The sequence below is a fragment of the Protopterus annectens genome, chromosome 1.part2 (assembly GCF_019279795.1).
Source record: "Protopterus annectens isolate FY-2018-M chromosome 1.part2, PAN1.0, whole genome shotgun sequence".
Taxonomy (NCBI): Eukaryota; Metazoa; Chordata; order Ceratodontiformes; family Protopteridae; genus Protopterus; species Protopterus annectens.
In genome coordinates, this window is record NC_056727.1 from 673,641,080 (window position 1) to 673,658,344 (window position 17,265).

Below are 17,265 nucleotides of genomic sequence, written 5' to 3' on the forward strand. Positions count from 1 at the left end.
TACATCATTAATATACTCCAGAGGTAAAGATGTTTGCTAGCCTACCATTTCACATCACTGCTTAGCAGCAGAAGATTTTTTTAATACCTCCAGGGACTTTAAAGGCTGACATGATGACATATTCACCTATCAAGGAATGATCAGAATGAGCTTTGGTACTGTTCCTTGAACTTGGTAATATGGCATGGAAATAGGAATGTGTACAGAAACCTCCTGCCATGGGAGAGAGATCATACCCACTGCTATATCCTTAATGCCCTACTGAACCACAGTTTTGTAACTGGCAAACAAGTCAAATTCCAGAGTAATCCACTCCTTGATGGCCGTGATCAGGTAATGTCTCTGAATCTGCAACTCAAGAAAAGTAATGAAGGAGCAATTCAGAGCATCTGCTGGCTTGTACACTTTAATGTCCTCGTCTAGGACTGAGAAATAAGCATCCCCTCCCTTTACAGAAAGGAATGACCTTGTGCCTCATTAATTGTTTAGACAATACTAGCTGTCTGGCTGTATTTGCTGTGAATTAGTTTCTAATCCAAGATATTCATGGGCAGGAGTGCTGCCTTCAGCTCAAATTGGTTGATGCACGACACCCACATGCAGAAAGATCCACAGACATTCAATGAACAGTATGGGAGCCAAGCTGAAGTCCCTAGCCTGAAAGCAAAGTTTCTATTGTCAAAACACATTAAGGTATAAGTTGCAGAATAGGAAAACCCACCAGAAGGTTAACTGGAAATGTCCATCAGTCCAAGACCCAGAGATAAAAGTGTGACACAAGAAGCAAATCTGTGAGCATGTGGAAGGTCTGAAGCCATACAGACCTAATAGTTGACTGCAACACATCTCCAGGCAAGCTAATAGCACCATGAAGCTCACAGCAATCAAGTCCAGAGGGCACAGAACAATCTGACCTGGCCAAAGTCCTGTTGAGCTCTCTGCCAAAGGCAGGAATGAATGAATGACGTTGAACTTTTTCCATTTCTGGCCATATAAAAGATTTCTTCTATATTATGGGACCACAAAGACTTCCCCAAGGGATTACAACTACAGAAACTTCTACAACAGGACTGCTTCCAGGTAGTCCTTGAAAGTGGCTACCAGCCATCCTGTCATCCAGGAGTGAAAATATTAGTGGGTTCCTCTGCAAGGCAAACACCACTATGAATACTGCAATACAAAGGAATGCTCAAACAATAACACTTTGTAGAAGAAGTGCTTACCCAAACAGAACGGGGAAAATCCTCTGTGTGCACTCTTGATATTTCAAAAAATCATCAATCTTCTCAAGCACAACTATCCAAATCCGTCACAGTTTCAAAGGTATAATCTCCTGCAGGTGAATATCTGAAACTGAAAACACTGGATGTGATGACTGGACTGCTGAGATCCAGAAAAAAGGAAGTAATCTGTCCTCTTTAAAAAACAATAAGAGACAGCATAGCAACTCTGACCCTATTTCAAAACAGAGTCACCACTGTGGGCCCTTTTTAGCAGAAAAGCCCGGGCCTGCCCAACACCTCTGATGAAATGTACTGATCTGCCAAAGATCATCTCTCTGGAGGGAAGACTGGTGAGTTTAGAATGTGACCCAGGCACACCATACCTAGGAATCACTGACTCCATGTGGTAATTCTCTAACCCAGGCCAAATTCCAAAAGCAGTTCAGACTGAAGCCAGATCTGCAGCAAAATAAGTCAGCTGTCCTCCTGAATGATATATATCATCAGGACTGGAGGGAGCAACATTGTATGACACTAAGCCTTCCTTGGACAGGTAACAGGTCTCTTCCTCTTTTAAGGCTGACAAGGCCAACAACAGGGAGAAGTAGAAGTAAAAGAAGGGAGATCATTGAAGGCCCCTGAAAGAAATAAAAGTCTGCTTTCTCCTCTGGAAATCGTAAGACAGATTCTAAGTAGACTAGTTGAGCACTTTTCCTTTAAGTGAGCATCTAGGATGCTGTTCCTGACCCCATTCTTCAAGGAGGACAAAGTCAGCCATAATATCCTGTACAAGAACCAACACAGCATTGCCAAACTGACAGCAATGTACACTGCATCCCTCTGTCAAACTGTAAAAAGAGTTCATAGGTAGGTAACTAGGCTATCTGCCAGAGGGCATTTTTAAGCCTAGCCAGAGTGTGCCGGCTTTTGCAGCCCCATTGATTAATTAATTGAGCTTCTGTCAAGCAGAGCCAATGAAGTGATCCCAGGGGTGTATTGGTTCACAATCTCATGAAAATCCTTTTTTAAACACATTAAATAAATTACCACTTAAGAAATAGGGAAACATACATTAACAGAAAAGAAAACAAATCTTACTTTTTTTCATTTACATACATCATAAATCACATATATTTTCTTTGAAAACATCATCAACTCAACATTACATAAATTGCTGAATTCCTACTTTCCTTCTCCTCTTCCTGAACCTCATTCTCCATGCACTGCTCCCACAGTTTCCCTTTATTTCTATGTAAATTGCTCCTTCCCTTTTCTAAAGAACCTCCTTCCAGTTCTTTTATACTATTCAATATTTCAAATACAGTTGGTTTAGATTATGATTTCAATTTTCTGTTATTTGCTTTTTTTGGCAGCCAACATAATTAAACTTAATATTACTATGTCTAGGCAATTCAGATCTTGTGCCCCAGCTCAAAAAAAAATCTTTAGTTACAGGTATTTTTAAACTCAATATTTCTGATAGAGCTGTTAACACATTTTGCCAAATCACTACATTTCCCAGTTACCACTTTCTTCCCCAACACAGCCCCAACATTTCCTATTTGCATGAAGAAAAATTATTTGAAGTCTGCTTTGGGGTATAAAAATACCTATCCAAACACTTCCAGGATCCTAAACCTTCTGGACTTTTTTGCATACTTGGAAACCATAGAAATATCCTCCTACTGTTAACTTTTAAATTACTTTTCAATTTTCTCTACCCATCTTTTCCAACCTACTCTATTATAATTATCGTGTACTATTTTATGTGCCTTACTAATTATTCCTTTTTGTTAACATCACGGTCTGTTCTAGATTCAACCAAAAACCACACCAGTGCACATAAGATTTCCCTAATCACTTTCTCTTTGCCTATACTCTGATGTCAATCCCTGGTCGGGAAGGCAGTCTCTAGTCTGCATTCCAAATGTCTTCTTGGCCTTATCCCACTATTACCTTTCCCTCTCTAGTTATTTGCGCCTAATACCTTGGTTCCTTTGCAAGTTTCTCCAGTAAATTCTAGCCCTCTTGTGCCTATTTTCTGTATTCCTACTTGCAGTCATCCCTATTGGTAAAATCTCCTTTCACCATCCTCATGTTGGCTTACATCTCTGAATACTTTCTGCGACTTTAAGACTATAATATTCTGTATGGTTATTATTCTCCCTATAAGGATGTGCATCCAAAATCCCACCTTCTCTTTCTTGATTTCCTCCCTGTTTCATCATTATCCCTTTCCATTTTGGATTATAACATTATGCTTGTGTTATGTATACGAGCCTTAACTGTGTAGTTATAAAATATCCCTTCAAATCAGATCATAAGATTATAGAGGTTACTAGTCTAATGGCCCTATGGCCCTCACAAGCCTAGCCAAGTACAACCCCCAGCTCCCAAAAATATCAAGATATTAAGCAGAACCAAGTCAACATCCACTGTCCAAGAAGGACACAGATGAAACTCCTGGGGTGAATTTGTGGTTTCCCATCCAATCATCCAAATTACACTTAAATAGGATTACTGTGGGGCTCTGCTTTACCTGAACTGGAAGTTTGTTCCAGAGGAGAGATAAACTCTGAGAGACATATCTGTCTCTCCAGCAAGTCCTGTTTGATGTCACATGCTAGGTTGAGCTCCCTAGAGTGAGTGCATCTTACACCATTTGACTTACGAATGTGCAGCATTTCCACTAGAGCAGGATCTGAGATTGCGATATATGGAAGACACAGCTTGCCTCTGAGTAGTCTGTAAGACGCAGAGTATAATGCCAGTAATTTCAGTCTGTCAACGTATGACATATGTGGAAAACCTTGAATTTTCTTCGTAAGAAACCTCTGAGGTCTTTCCAGTTGCTGCAGGTGCCTGGTAAGGCACCTACCAAGGGTAGCACTGTACTTAATTATTGGCATGATGATGACTGAGGAGTACAGAGGAGTTATAACCTCTTTTGTTCTGGATGCAATGCCCTTACTTATGAGGTGGGAAATGTAGAAAGCATTGCTTACCACTGTAGAGATGTGGTAGTCAAAGGAAAGGTTGCTGTAAACCTGTGTGCCCAAATCTCTCACCACTGAATGCATGCTTAGGGTGTTGTTAAATATGTGGTAATCTGCAGGGATATCGCCTTTGCCGAAAGGGATGATAATGCATTTTTTTTGCACTGAGAATTAGTCCATGACTTTGGCACCAGTCGTCTTGCCTGTGTAAGTCCCTCTTGTAGGATACTGACATCATTTGGGGAATCTATGACTGCACCCAGTTTGCAATCATCAGCAAATGTTGTTAGCCATAGGCCTTTTGTTTTAGCTTGTACTTTTGAGAAGTAGATTCCAAACAAAAGGGACCCCAGCACTGATCCATGTGGAACGGAATACCACTGGTTATGGGTCTGCTGGTGGAGGTGGACTCACCTATTTTGACTGTGTGTGTTCTACAAGTGAGCCAGTTTCCAACGCACCTGACAACGGATGGTTTGATTTCCAGCTGGGTGAGTTAATCAATGATGTCTGAGTGGGGAATAGTGTCAAAGGCCTTGGCCAGGTCCAGGTAGGCCATATGCATGGATTTGCCTTTGCCCAGGGCTTTGGTGACTGTCTCAAAGAAGTCCACTAAATTCAAGAGGCAGAATCTCCCTTTAACGATGCCACACTGGATCGGGTCAAATGGTTGGAGGTCTCCGGTATCTTTGTCGATAAGATCCATGATTACTCTTTCCATAGCCTTGCAGATTAGGATGGTCAGGCTTATCGTTCTAAAGTTCCAAGGGTCAGGGGAGGTGCCTCCTTTATGTAACGGGATGACTGTTGTTGTTTTTGATTCAGCAGGTACAAAACCAGTGCTTAGACTATGGTTAAAAAGAGCACCCAGTGGTGCAGCTAAGTCATGTTTTAATCCAATTAGAATGCAGCTTGGGATATTATCAGGTCCCATAGAGGCTGTGCTTTTGGCTATGGAGAGAGCGTTTACGACCTGCTCCTTGGAAATACTAGGTGAAGGGCAGGTAGTAGGGATGCTTTGGGTGATATGCGGCGAGGACGGGGGGGAAGAGGTTTTCATTGAACTTGTCAGCTAGCAGGATGGCTACTTCTATGGGTTGAGTATATGTGGGACCATTAACAAACAGTTCTGGGCAGATCTAGGTTTTTTCTTTAAGGTTTCTGACATAGCCAAAGAAGGCCTTATGGTTATCTTTAATGAAGGAGGCTAATTTGGATTCATACTTAATGCCTTACAGAGTGGCTTATTTGCCTGTTTAAGACAAGGAGGGATTGCTTCCAATTCAGAGACCGTTCCTTCTTGCTCTTGGACAGAAAATTCTTTTTCTTACTATATAACCTGTTAATGGCAGATGTCCATCAGGCAGGCTTGTTCTTTCTTGAGGATCTTGTTTTGGTTGTCTCAGATACAGCTGAGTCAATACATATGTACAGATGCTTATACAAGGGATTGGTGTAAATCCAAGTACAGGTGTCCAAACTATCAGTGATGACAGGGCCTATGAAGCTATTAATGCCATCACGTATTAGGTTGTAATTGACTTTGAAGAAGTTTTTTAGTCTAGCTGCTGTTAATGGGGGGTCAGATGTTACTGTTACTTCTAATGAGACTGATTTATGATCAGACCTCACTAGGGAGGGCCGCACACATGGGGTGGTCCAATGATTACCCATGTTAGTGAGCACCAGATCAGGAATGTTTGGGCCCCTTGTGGGGGTGTCTACCAACTGATCCAGGGCATTGGACTTAATGAAGTCCAATAACCTTTGTGCAAGTATGTTAGTACATGTATAACTTACCCAATCTATGGATAGGCATTTAAAGTCACCTGAAACCAGGGTGTTTGGTTGTATCTTGAGTAATATGAGTAGCTCTAAGTATGTAGTGAGAGTATCCTGGTGCATGGAGGGGGTCCTATGACCGGCAATGTCTTGGGAGAGGGGTTTTATCTACAGTCAATTGGACCTGAATTAGTTCAAGGGAATAATTTTGTTTAACCAATCTAAAGATGTATTTATGTTTGATGAATATTGACACTCCACATCCTTTAGTTCTCGCACTTTCAGTTTGTGGTCAGAATATGTGGAAGGCATTGCAACATGGTAAGGCCATGGTGCTTTCTGCAGCCTTAAACCAAGTCTCTGCAACTGCACAGATGTCAACATCTTCTAAGGTGAGCGCTGCTTCCAGTGAGTGCAGGTCTATGTTTAGACTTCTATCGTTTAGCAGCATAACCTTCAGGTTGCTTTTTGAAGACATTTTTACATCGGGAATTTTACTGTTCTGACACAGCTTAAAAAGGGCACTATGGGGGAGGCAAGAGACTTAGCCAGTAACCAAAATCCCAGAGATGAAAACCATCTCTTGCAAAGTAGTGTGGTCTTTTAGAATAACACTAGAAACTAAGCCAATTGTTGAAGTCAATCATTTTTGTTTATATTGTGGTATCATCTTAAGTAAAAGTAGCATGCTGCCCAAGGCTAGGGACATACCTGTCAGAGAACTTAGTCATGTCTCTCTTCATATGACCGTAACCTTCTCCTTGTCCAGCCTGGTGAGTAGGACATGTGTGTGTCTCACAATGGAGTCGCCTATGACCAAAAAATGTGGTTTAGATGTGCTCTGCCTTACGGGCTTGGTTGGTGGGACACTTGTGATTGTGTTTTTATGTGTCTTGAGTGCTATAGGTACTGTATTAGGTAAAGCATGTTTGTGTTTTGGAAGTCACTGGTGTTTAGATAAATTTCTAGGGAGTACCTCCACGTATGATGATTTGTGTGTTGAGAGCATGGTTTGTGCAGGAGGTGTAGTATGTGGGCTGACAACCTGTTCAGTATCACTGTTCTGTGAACGAGAGAGCAAGGATTGCAAATTCTTAGGAGTACATGCATCTCTCACAAACTGAGTTTGAGTGGTTTAGGAGTAGTGGGTTGTCAGTATACATGAGGCAATTGCTATACTGCCTCAGGATACCCATGTCAATCAGGCTGGCAGGAGAAACGGAGAACTCACCATCCATAATGCTAGGTGTAAATTTGCTTACTTTAATGAGGAAGGACGTGGTTTAATTGGGGGCTTAATGCTGGGTCTATACTACTGGGGGTCTCAAAGGTTATGTAACTATTAGGGATTAGGAGATTTCAGTTAAAGTGACAAATACCGTAGAAAGCCCAGCTGAGGTGCTCTCCAAGCAGCTAAGTGCAATTTAAGGGACTCCTCAGTTGGAACATGGGCAACTTCTAAAGGAAAATAAATCTACTTTATCTTTTGTGTCTATAATTGACAATGGTTACCTCTACTGCTCTGTGCTGCGCTACAAGCAAACAGATGCCTCAGATTGCTCAGATGAAGACAGTAGAGCAGTGTCTGGTCATCTAACTCTGTGGAGCTGTGTTATAATAGCCGCAAACCCACACAAATGCGAGGCTTATGTAGCAACATAACCAGTGTTTAAATAAACTGCTTGACTGTATTCTTGGTTTCCAGCCACATGTGCTTTTTTGGATTGTTTGGCTTATGTAGCAACTGTGAGAACCCTTTTTTAAAACAAACAATTCTCAAACAAGGTGGCCAGTGGAAATGCTCAATACCGGGCCTTATTCCAACAATCTCCAACTCAGATGGGTTCTTTGTTACACTCTTCAGCCACAAGGGTATAGAGGGGCCCTCAAAGTAAGATGGCTGGGTTTTAGTGCTCAAATAATGCCAGTCTGGATTCAGCAAATTTGAATCTAGCCTATGCTATAAAGTCCTAAATATTGTCCACAACTTTTCCCTGGGTTGATATAAGCATACCTATCCCATATACAAGACTAAAGGGACTAAATATTTTCACTCCTTGTATCTTACTATCCATATCCATAAATAAGAGTTTCCAGTTTCTCAATTTCTGTATCATCTTTTGTTTAGTCTCTTCCCACATATCCTTAGCTGCATAACAGAAGCAATTTTAATCCATAATCCTAAATACTTCATATTATCATGTCCCCACAAATATGGGTATTGCTGAACCAATTCATGTGTGGGTACATAATTTATGGCTACAGCCTTTATTTTATCTTCATTAATTTTATATCCTGGAAAAAAGAACAGTGATGTGTCTTTTTCTGGCTTTATCAGGTACAAAATAACAACTGCAAATAAAGCCAACTTTTCTCAATTATATCCTTGTATTGCTGAGTCTCTTATTTTCTTTGTTAATGACTAAATATAAAAACAAATAACACAGGAGAAAGAGGACACCCCTTCCTAGTTCCTCTCTTCAAACATAGATTATCTGAGAGGAACCCTCCCACTTTAATCTTGCCTCTGATCCTTCATATACCCTCCTAAATAACGTTATTATTGTATCAGGGAAAGCAAATGCTTCCATTGCCTTAATCATAAAATCCCAGCTTACTCTGTCACATGCTTTCTCTGCATCAGCAATAGTGGCATTTTCTTATATTCTGTTTCTTCTGGATCATCATTGTTCCATTAATGTCAAATGTTTGCCTCCCCTCCACAAAACCACATTGGTCTCTTGGCAAGTTTGCCATTCGTTTGGCTAGCATCGATGTAAACACTTTATAATCATGGTTTAACATTGAAATTGGTCTACATGAAACTGGGTCCGAAGGGTCTTTACCATCTTAAGGTAATAAAGCTACCACAGCCTTCTTCCAAAATGTTGGTGCTTCCCCTGTTAAACAAAATCTTCCAGATATTTACCACTTTCTTCCTTCGTTTCATAGGAATGCCATCTCTTCCTAGAGACTTTACTGAAGACTGATTATGCATCACTGTTTTTATCTCATCCCATTATTTTAACTGTTAGCTGTTGATACTCACCTACCTCTAACCATAGAATAATTCATTATTCTATAAATATTTCCTTTTATGGCTTTTCTTTTTCCACATTTCTCTGCTTTATACAAATGCTCATAAAATTTCCAAAATATCTCTAAAACCTCTACTGGATCCTTGGTTATTTTTCCTGCTATAAGGTTCCTTAAGTGTGGCCACAACCCTTTCTACTTTCTGCTGCTCAAGTCATTGTGCTTGTTTTTGTTCTTTGGAGTTATCAAAACAGTTGCTTAATAGCAACCTTTCTAAACTCATGCATGTGGATCTAGACATTCTCTTATTTTCTCTGTTGCTGAGTCCCCATCTGCTTGATGGCATTTGCACCTCTTCTTGTTCTCTGAGATTCTCCTTATTTTGCAATATTTTAACCTTTTTCAAACCCTATGAGTAATTCCTATTACTTCATAGCTATATCCCTTTCTCTTTTTCTACCGTTTTTAAACTTCATCTCCATTTTATCCCACTCACTACCTATAATTTCTGAAGAGATTTTTTTAACTTCCCTAAAAACTTTCAAATAATTTCCACTATCCATTCCTTAAATTCCTCTCTTTTTAAAGGGTAGGTAGAAAATGCCAGTGTTTCACTTTTACTTCATTACCCTGCATTTTTAACTTGTTTTTTACTGAAACATGATCTGAAATAGTTAATGGACATGTGTTAAAGCTTTCAACTAAGCTCAAATGTTCCTGTGAAATATAACTTCTATCTAGTCTAGCCCAGTTATTGTACCTCACGAAATAATGTTTAAATTCTGCCACAGTTCTTACTATTGAATTCACATAGTCTATACCAGATTTCTGAAGACATTTATGAAAATATTTATCATCTTTTGTCACAGCTTCCTTTCTGTTTCTCTCTAATGCATTCTCACTACCGCAGATCAAGTTCCAGACCCCACCTGTAAGTAATATTCCCTGCGGAAAGCTGATTATTTCTCCCAAAATTCTCTTACGCTCCACAACAGCAGTTTTGGTGGAATATAAACACACACACACACATAATCCTCCTCCCTGTCAATGGCTCCTTAATACCAGAAATCTACAGTTATTGACTTTTGTCCCTCATATCACTACTGGAGCCACTCTAGCAATAAGAAAAAAATAAGCAATACGGCCACCACAGCCTTCTTCAAAAATGTTGGTACTTCCCATCCTTTTAAAATACTGTTAAACAAAATCTTCCAGATCTTTACCACTTTCTTCTTTCCTAACTTTCATAGGAATACCATCTAGTATCCGTTTTACTTTGATCATGATATTCTGCTAAATATCCATCCTGTCAATTTCACTTGCTCATTTCTTTCCAAAGGTACCTCCTGCAGCACTGCTACTTAGACTCTGCATTTATTAATATAATTCAATACTCTCTCCTTTTGGTCTATACCTGTAAGGTCATTTACATTCCAAGATAATATGGACAATGTACTCTTTATTTAAAAAAGTTACTGTTCCCACCTATTATACATGACAGTTGTACTGGATGCGTATTTCTAACTTTTGTGTTACATACACAGACAAATGTTTGCCATGCCGATCTTTTCTACAGTTGTTTCTTCTCATCTCTCTCTGACCCTATATCACATTTTCAGGACTTTTTATTTTAATGAAAACCCTCAAACAAAAAACGAAATACATCTTTGCAACACCTCTAGCCCCGATTAACTTGAAAAAACACACAAACCTATGTGCATCTTCATCAATTAAGTTTAAACCTCCATATAGGAACAATTGTCCCCATTTGACAGCTGCACCCACACGCATTATGTAACTTAAAATTAAGGTTACACATTCTAAAGTGCATGCTACAGCCTGTGTTCCCACTTACACTGATGTCTCACTGTTCTTTTCTTATCTCTGTTCTTCATCCAGATGCAAAAAAACAGCTTGCATGCTTTTAGAAAACATTAACTTTTATCCCTAAGACAATCAATCTTTGCAGATGCAAGAAACTTAGCATTTGTCATGGATTTTATCATTTTGTCTTATTTTAAGTCTACTTGTTTACAAAAAGAACACTTGTTTATAGCTTAAGCCAATGGCATTAATCTAGACATCCACCCTTGCAAAAATAAAGTGAAAATGTATTGATTCTACATGTAAGATAATCAGTGCACTTTTACATACCACCACCACCCCAGCCCAAGATCATAGCATATAAACATTAAATTTTGCTTTTGTCCAGCCTTTCTTCTCGTTACACTATAAAGCCTACAACTAAAAACATACTTATTTTAATGTCTATAACAAATACAACAGTCACTGAAGACTTCCACCACACTTAAAATACCCCAGACTACACAGTATACAAAATTGCTTTACTGTATATAACATGCAGTTTATATCATGAAATATTTTGTGCAAACACTAATGAGAACAAAAATGTTTTACTTAGTTTTTTCTCTTTTTAAAGTCCTTCTGCATATTAATGACAAAGTGGAGAATATGTTTTACAGTTCACCCAAACATTTTTAACAAAGTCAACAAAAGTCCAATCTTTTTCAGCTACTTGTTCTTGCAAAGCCATATTTCGCAAATCTAATTTATATATATTATAGCCTCCCATTTGCTCACTAATTTTAGAGTTGCTGGTCTTGTTCATCTCCATCTCCCAAGACCAAACTCTGGTTTAAGTCCAAGGTACTCTTGATTCTTCTAACGGTTGTGCTTTTTTCCCCCATCTCTCAAGCATTTTCCTTTGGAACACTGGAAAAGGTTTCACTAGCAAAATCTCTCTATGAACTTTTCTGTCAAAGAATGAGAATCTTACTGGCTCACTTTTTGTTTAATAAACTTTATTTCCTCTGTAGCCTGCTCTACATCAAAAATGTCTTTTATCCTCCACGAAATATACGCTGAAGTCAACTTGATACAGCAGCATGAATCTTACACCTGCCTCTCGATATTCCTCTATAGCTGGGATAAATTTACTTCTCTTCTGCTTGGTGTACAGTGAATAATTTTCTATAAACTCTATGCTGTCTCCAAGTTTTAATAATTTGCCCTCCTACCACAGTTTTGTCAGGATCAAGTCTTTCTGCTGATCTGACTGCATCTCTACATAAAAAGTTATTGGCCGCTTTCTCTTGGCCAGGTTTGTAGCATACACTCGGATGTGCCATTTCAACTAAATCATGATGTGAAAACACCAATCCAGTTGCTTATATGTGCTTTTATAAAAATTAATACAATATGTTCTTTCAGGTTTCTCTGGTGCAGAAGAAAATCTCAGGTTTTCTTTGTGTGCTCTATCTTCTAACTCTAGTTTTAGAAACAACTAGAAGACTCATACTCAGCCAGCTTTTTCTTCATTTCACCCTCTGATTTTTGCAGTTTTATCACTTAATCTGAGCAGCTCGTTAAAGCTTCTTCTCTTTTTTTGTTGATATATTCCTTCAAAGTTTTATTTATTTTAATTACCTCAGAGTACATCTGATTTGTTTTTCCCTCTAAATTACTGGAAGCCGTCCCTTGAACCAAAGCTGAAGCGTGAACTGCTTTTTTGCTGAACAGCTGCAGAATCCTTTCTAAACCGTGTTTTCTTTTTACCTTTTCTGACTGATTTTATCAGGTTTTCCAAATTTTTTCTTTGCTGGTATCCAGGCAGAGTACCAGCCAGTAGCTGAATTTATCTAAAAACAGTTTCAATGGCACTTCTTATTCTCAGTTTCTGTTTTCACACTGGAAGAGTTGAAATTAAGCTGTTAATCAGTCTGCAGTCATCTTGGAAGTCTCATTAAAATTCTTGTTAAGCCCAAAACAGAGAAGTCCTTGAGATTATTCAATTCATTTTTACAAATGTGGGACTGGATGTGATCTAAGTGAGATAAAAAAGATGAGGGCCCCAATCCCTAGCATAGCAGAGGAGTGCACTTCTCTTACCACATATGTTCATAGAGTAGTACTAGGCTGACCATGTGCACCATTTTTTAAGCCTAGCCAATTACCCTATGGGTGAATCAAACCCTGTACCTTGCATCAGTAAGGTAAACACATTAACCATTATGCCAACCTCCCACCTAACATCTGTCAAAATTTAAAATCCTTACAAGGTTAAAAAGTGTTAAAATGCTGTGGTCTCTGGAACCTATGCTTGACTAAAGAGATGATGTAAAATTCAGCATTAGATGCTTGTTAATTTGATCTGTCCACAAAAGGACTGGCTTAATGGAAAGCACTTTCCTTTTCAGTGGAGGAATGGAAAGAGTGTCAGGCAAATTTAATGGCCTAACTCCAAGGGTGGTAAGTCGGGGCTCCTCACATATCTTCCCCAGAAATTCTTTCAAATATATATTTTTTTGGGGGTGACAGCAGCTCTATGTCAGTCCAAGCTGCTCCTTATAAATAACAGCATATCTCTAAAAGAATGTGCATCCACTGGAGAGATAGGATGGATTCCATGCATTTGCCCAACCCAGACGAAGTAGTCTCAAAAACCTCCAAAATCATCACACATGGCACAGGGTGAAGCAGTACCATGTACTCTACAAAACTGAAAAGCAAGCGTAGCTTGTGCTACTGCTTGACAGTGACTGTGGGACAGATCAGGAAGAATCAGTACTTGACTGTGCACCAGCCAAATGTAGCTTATTCCTGGCAAAGGCCTGCAAATACCTTATGGCAGATTTCTGACCAAACTCTCATTCTGGTTTTCCACACGCCTACAACTCAAATTTCCACCCAACATCACGTTTGTTTTATATATGGGCTTTAAGGAAGTATGATGACCTATGGTACTCTCCTCAAATAGGACCTGTTAGCCTATAAGAACCTAGAAAAGTGGGCATCTTAAAAGAAGAATCCTCAGTCCTAAGTAAAATAAATTCATGACATGATGACTCAAGGGACTGTTCCCTGGGATCCGGATGGCTGAGCATGGGCTCTAAACACTGAGATGCACCTCCAAAGGATTGGAGCTGAGGATGAAACTCTCCAATCCTTGCACTCCCAAGTGAAGCTCAGCACAGGTTCAGGACTATGTTCTCACTAACCAAAGGCAAGATCACAACCTGCAGTGTTTGAAGAGGAGGAGCAGTTGAACATCAACCTGTTTTCTGAGTGTCTTTTTCTTATGATACTCAACTTATACTGGGACTATGAGATGCATCTTTCCATACGAGAAGCATGCTGCTCCAACAACTTTTCCTTCCTTTGCTTGCAAGTAGTCAGGCAGAACTACTGATGCTTGTCGGAAATATCAACATCATGTTCATCAACACAGTAAAGACAATTTCTCTGTGTCTTGGCTGGTAATATGCTAACCATAAAGACACTTACTGTGTTGTGTTCAAGCAGATGAAAGCAGAACTTTACCAACCATAACAAGGACTGAGATATTTGGCAACATGTGCTTATGTAGCCGGCATATGTCATTGTGTACATTTGTATCAGCATCTGGACATTCCAGAATGACAGATGTTGCAGGTAACAAGTGCCAAATATTGAATGCTAGAGACAAAATACCCAAACACAAATCAATCCAGGAGGACCTTCGATACTAAATTAAAAGCATTAATTCTCCAAAATAGGCCAGAGCACATATTAGGCCAATACAAATAGAACACCTGAAGTGTCTACCTAAATATGTAGTTATTACCCTATTCACAGGTGCCCTTTGCTCACACTGGTTAAAGAGCACTGCAAGCATTCCCTCCCAAACACACACACACACACACACACACACACACACACACACACACACACACACACACGCACACACGCACACACCACATTATAGCCTATTACTGTCTTAGAGCAATATATACTTCATGTTCATCTGCAAAAGCCACACTGTAGCAGCTCATGTTAAAATGGATCATGCTTCACTTGGCATCTACATTTTCCAAGTATTTCTCTGTAAGTTCCTGTAAAATATACCAGCCTCAACCCTCAATTTTGCCTCCCCATTATAACTTACTTTCTGCAGCTATCCTTACCTCTGCTTTCCCTTTAACTAGAATTAATATTTGGATGACATTTCCATATGCATTTTTTACTGTTAAACTCAGTTCCTTGAGTTTTCACCCATGCTCCATTTTTTTCTTTATATGGAACTATCTAGAAAGTGCAATGCTGAATCACCTCCAAAACTTTATGTCCCTTTTAACATTCTAGCTCTATAACTGTACATGGCCTATGTACAGTTTCACTAAAATACTAACAGGGGCAAGACCACTTCTCTGTTGTAAAAGCTATTTACCTTTCCAGGAATCAATGCACTCAACACCAAGCTGGGGCCAGTCACAGTCTTCTGGAATGACTCAAGTGACACATACTCTCTCTGATGACCTCCAGTTGAACTGTAAATACCTTTTGTTCAGGCTCCTGCTTTATCAAAGCACGACCCTGTACTTACTGGAATTCAAACTTAGTTCTACAACCAATCATGTATTCATCCCAATTCTTAAAACTTTAACTTCCTTACCTATCGCCTTTATTACTACCTACAAAGAGGATAACCCCTTTGTTAATACCATCCACTAAACTGGAAAGAAAGAGCTACAAGCTTACTGGGCCCCTTATAAGTCCTTTGGTAGCCTACTGGCCATCAATTTTCATTCAATGCATTCATCACTCACTATAATCTGCGTTCTACTCTACCTATCTCTTGACCCATGTGAAAATTTTTTATACATATTATCCTGTTTTTCCAACTTCCACTATAACCTCCCATGCAGAAAGTCTCGACAAAAATTCTAGATGCATGTCATTCATAAAACAGCTCTTGTCCAGGACCTTAGTGACTTTATCAAAAGTACTACCCTGTGCTGGTATGGCATTTTCTGTCTGCCATGAATGCATGCTACCAGCCACATTTAATCAACTTATCATTAAGAAAGTTACCAACTGATTCTCTTATTAGCTTACCTACTAATCATTTGAGTAGGATTGACAGAAAGCTACCTGATTTGGCTTTATTCTAACTGTGTTCTTGCACAAAAGCATTACTATGTATTTTCAACAATCTAATGGTAATCAGGTGACCACCAGTGAAGCACTTAAAGAAGCCACTATCACCTGTCCCAGAATCTAAGCAAATTCCCTCAGCAGTCCAAAATACAAACTCTCCAGACATTATATTCAAGGCACAGAGAGAATATGTTCCAATTTCAGGACTGTCTACTGCATTCGCAAACAAAATGCCTTCTCATGGTTAATTCTTCCACAGCATTAACCCTACAAGTGCAGCAAATGCTGAAATGTTTTACTACACTACATATATAAGATATATATATATCAATTTAAAAAAAAATAAACATACCAGCAGTTTTATCTTCACATTTGGCACCATCTGAAACTTTAGGAGATGCTTCATGCTTGAAATCTTCTAATGCTTTTGTATCAACATTTTTGCAGCCTGCCAACTTTGGTACCTCTGGCTCGGTAGATTTTTGGGACATATGCAGTTGGCTTGTGAACTTCTCATGCTGCAATAGGAAGGTTTATAGCTTAGAAAAGAAGCTCAAAATTATAAATATGACATAAAAGGGAGACACACTGCGGGAAAAAATGAATACTTTGGATGTCATACTATGCTAGTGATAAAAAATATTATTGAAAGTGATGACATTCGCTATTACCTTAAGGGCCTCCTCGGGTACACGCAATTCTCCTCGGACAACGGTAAAGAGATTTGTATGTGTGAAGAATTAAGGAAATAAAAACTATGCATCTAATTTATGAAATCCACAGAAGAAGAACCAATTACATTTACCATTCATCTAGCATAAGTAACATTATTTACACTTCTGCAACACAGAAAAAAAAGCCATCAGAACAGCTTGATTCTTTAGAAAATATTACCTGTACCGTCTTAATGTAAATATGGTACACTTGAATTCTATATATTTTGTTTAATTTTATAAATTAATTTGTTTGCTATTTAGATATGGAAACATAGTATACTCTCTCTTTCATAATTGTAATTGTTTACTCCCTGTATTTTGTTCGCTCTTTGGCTCATCAAGTTATGCATGAAAAGGGTTCCAGTACCAGTAACAAATCTACTATATCTTTACTTCTTTCTCTGTGTGTTTTTATATCTAATGTATATATATATATATATATATCACACACAATATGAAGAGAGCTGTAAATTGTTTCAAAAGCAGCATATAAAAAGTATTAAAGGTGAATTTGTAGGAATTAAAAAAAAACTATACTAGAACATTACTATATTACTTTTTTTTTTTTTTTTTTTT

The 17,265-nt window shown here is 38.8% G+C and overlaps 1 protein-coding gene across 8 annotated transcripts in view; it reads right to left on the reverse strand.

Moving 5' to 3' along the window:
* Positions 1 to 17,265, reverse strand: part of CEP170 (centrosomal protein 170) — a 2,077,048-nt gene that overhangs the window by 1,301,768 nt on the left and 758,015 nt on the right. For all 8 annotated transcript variants that reach the window (XM_044058284.1, XM_044058266.1, XM_044058311.1 and 5 more), the window contains exons 5-6: positions 16,645 to 16,703; positions 16,326 to 16,491 (exon numbers count right to left, since the gene is read on the reverse strand). In XM_044058284.1, coding sequence (XP_043914219.1) covers positions 16,326 to 16,491; positions 16,645 to 16,703 — 225 coding nt within the window. The remainder of the gene's footprint in view (positions 1 to 16,325; positions 16,492 to 16,644; positions 16,704 to 17,265) is intronic.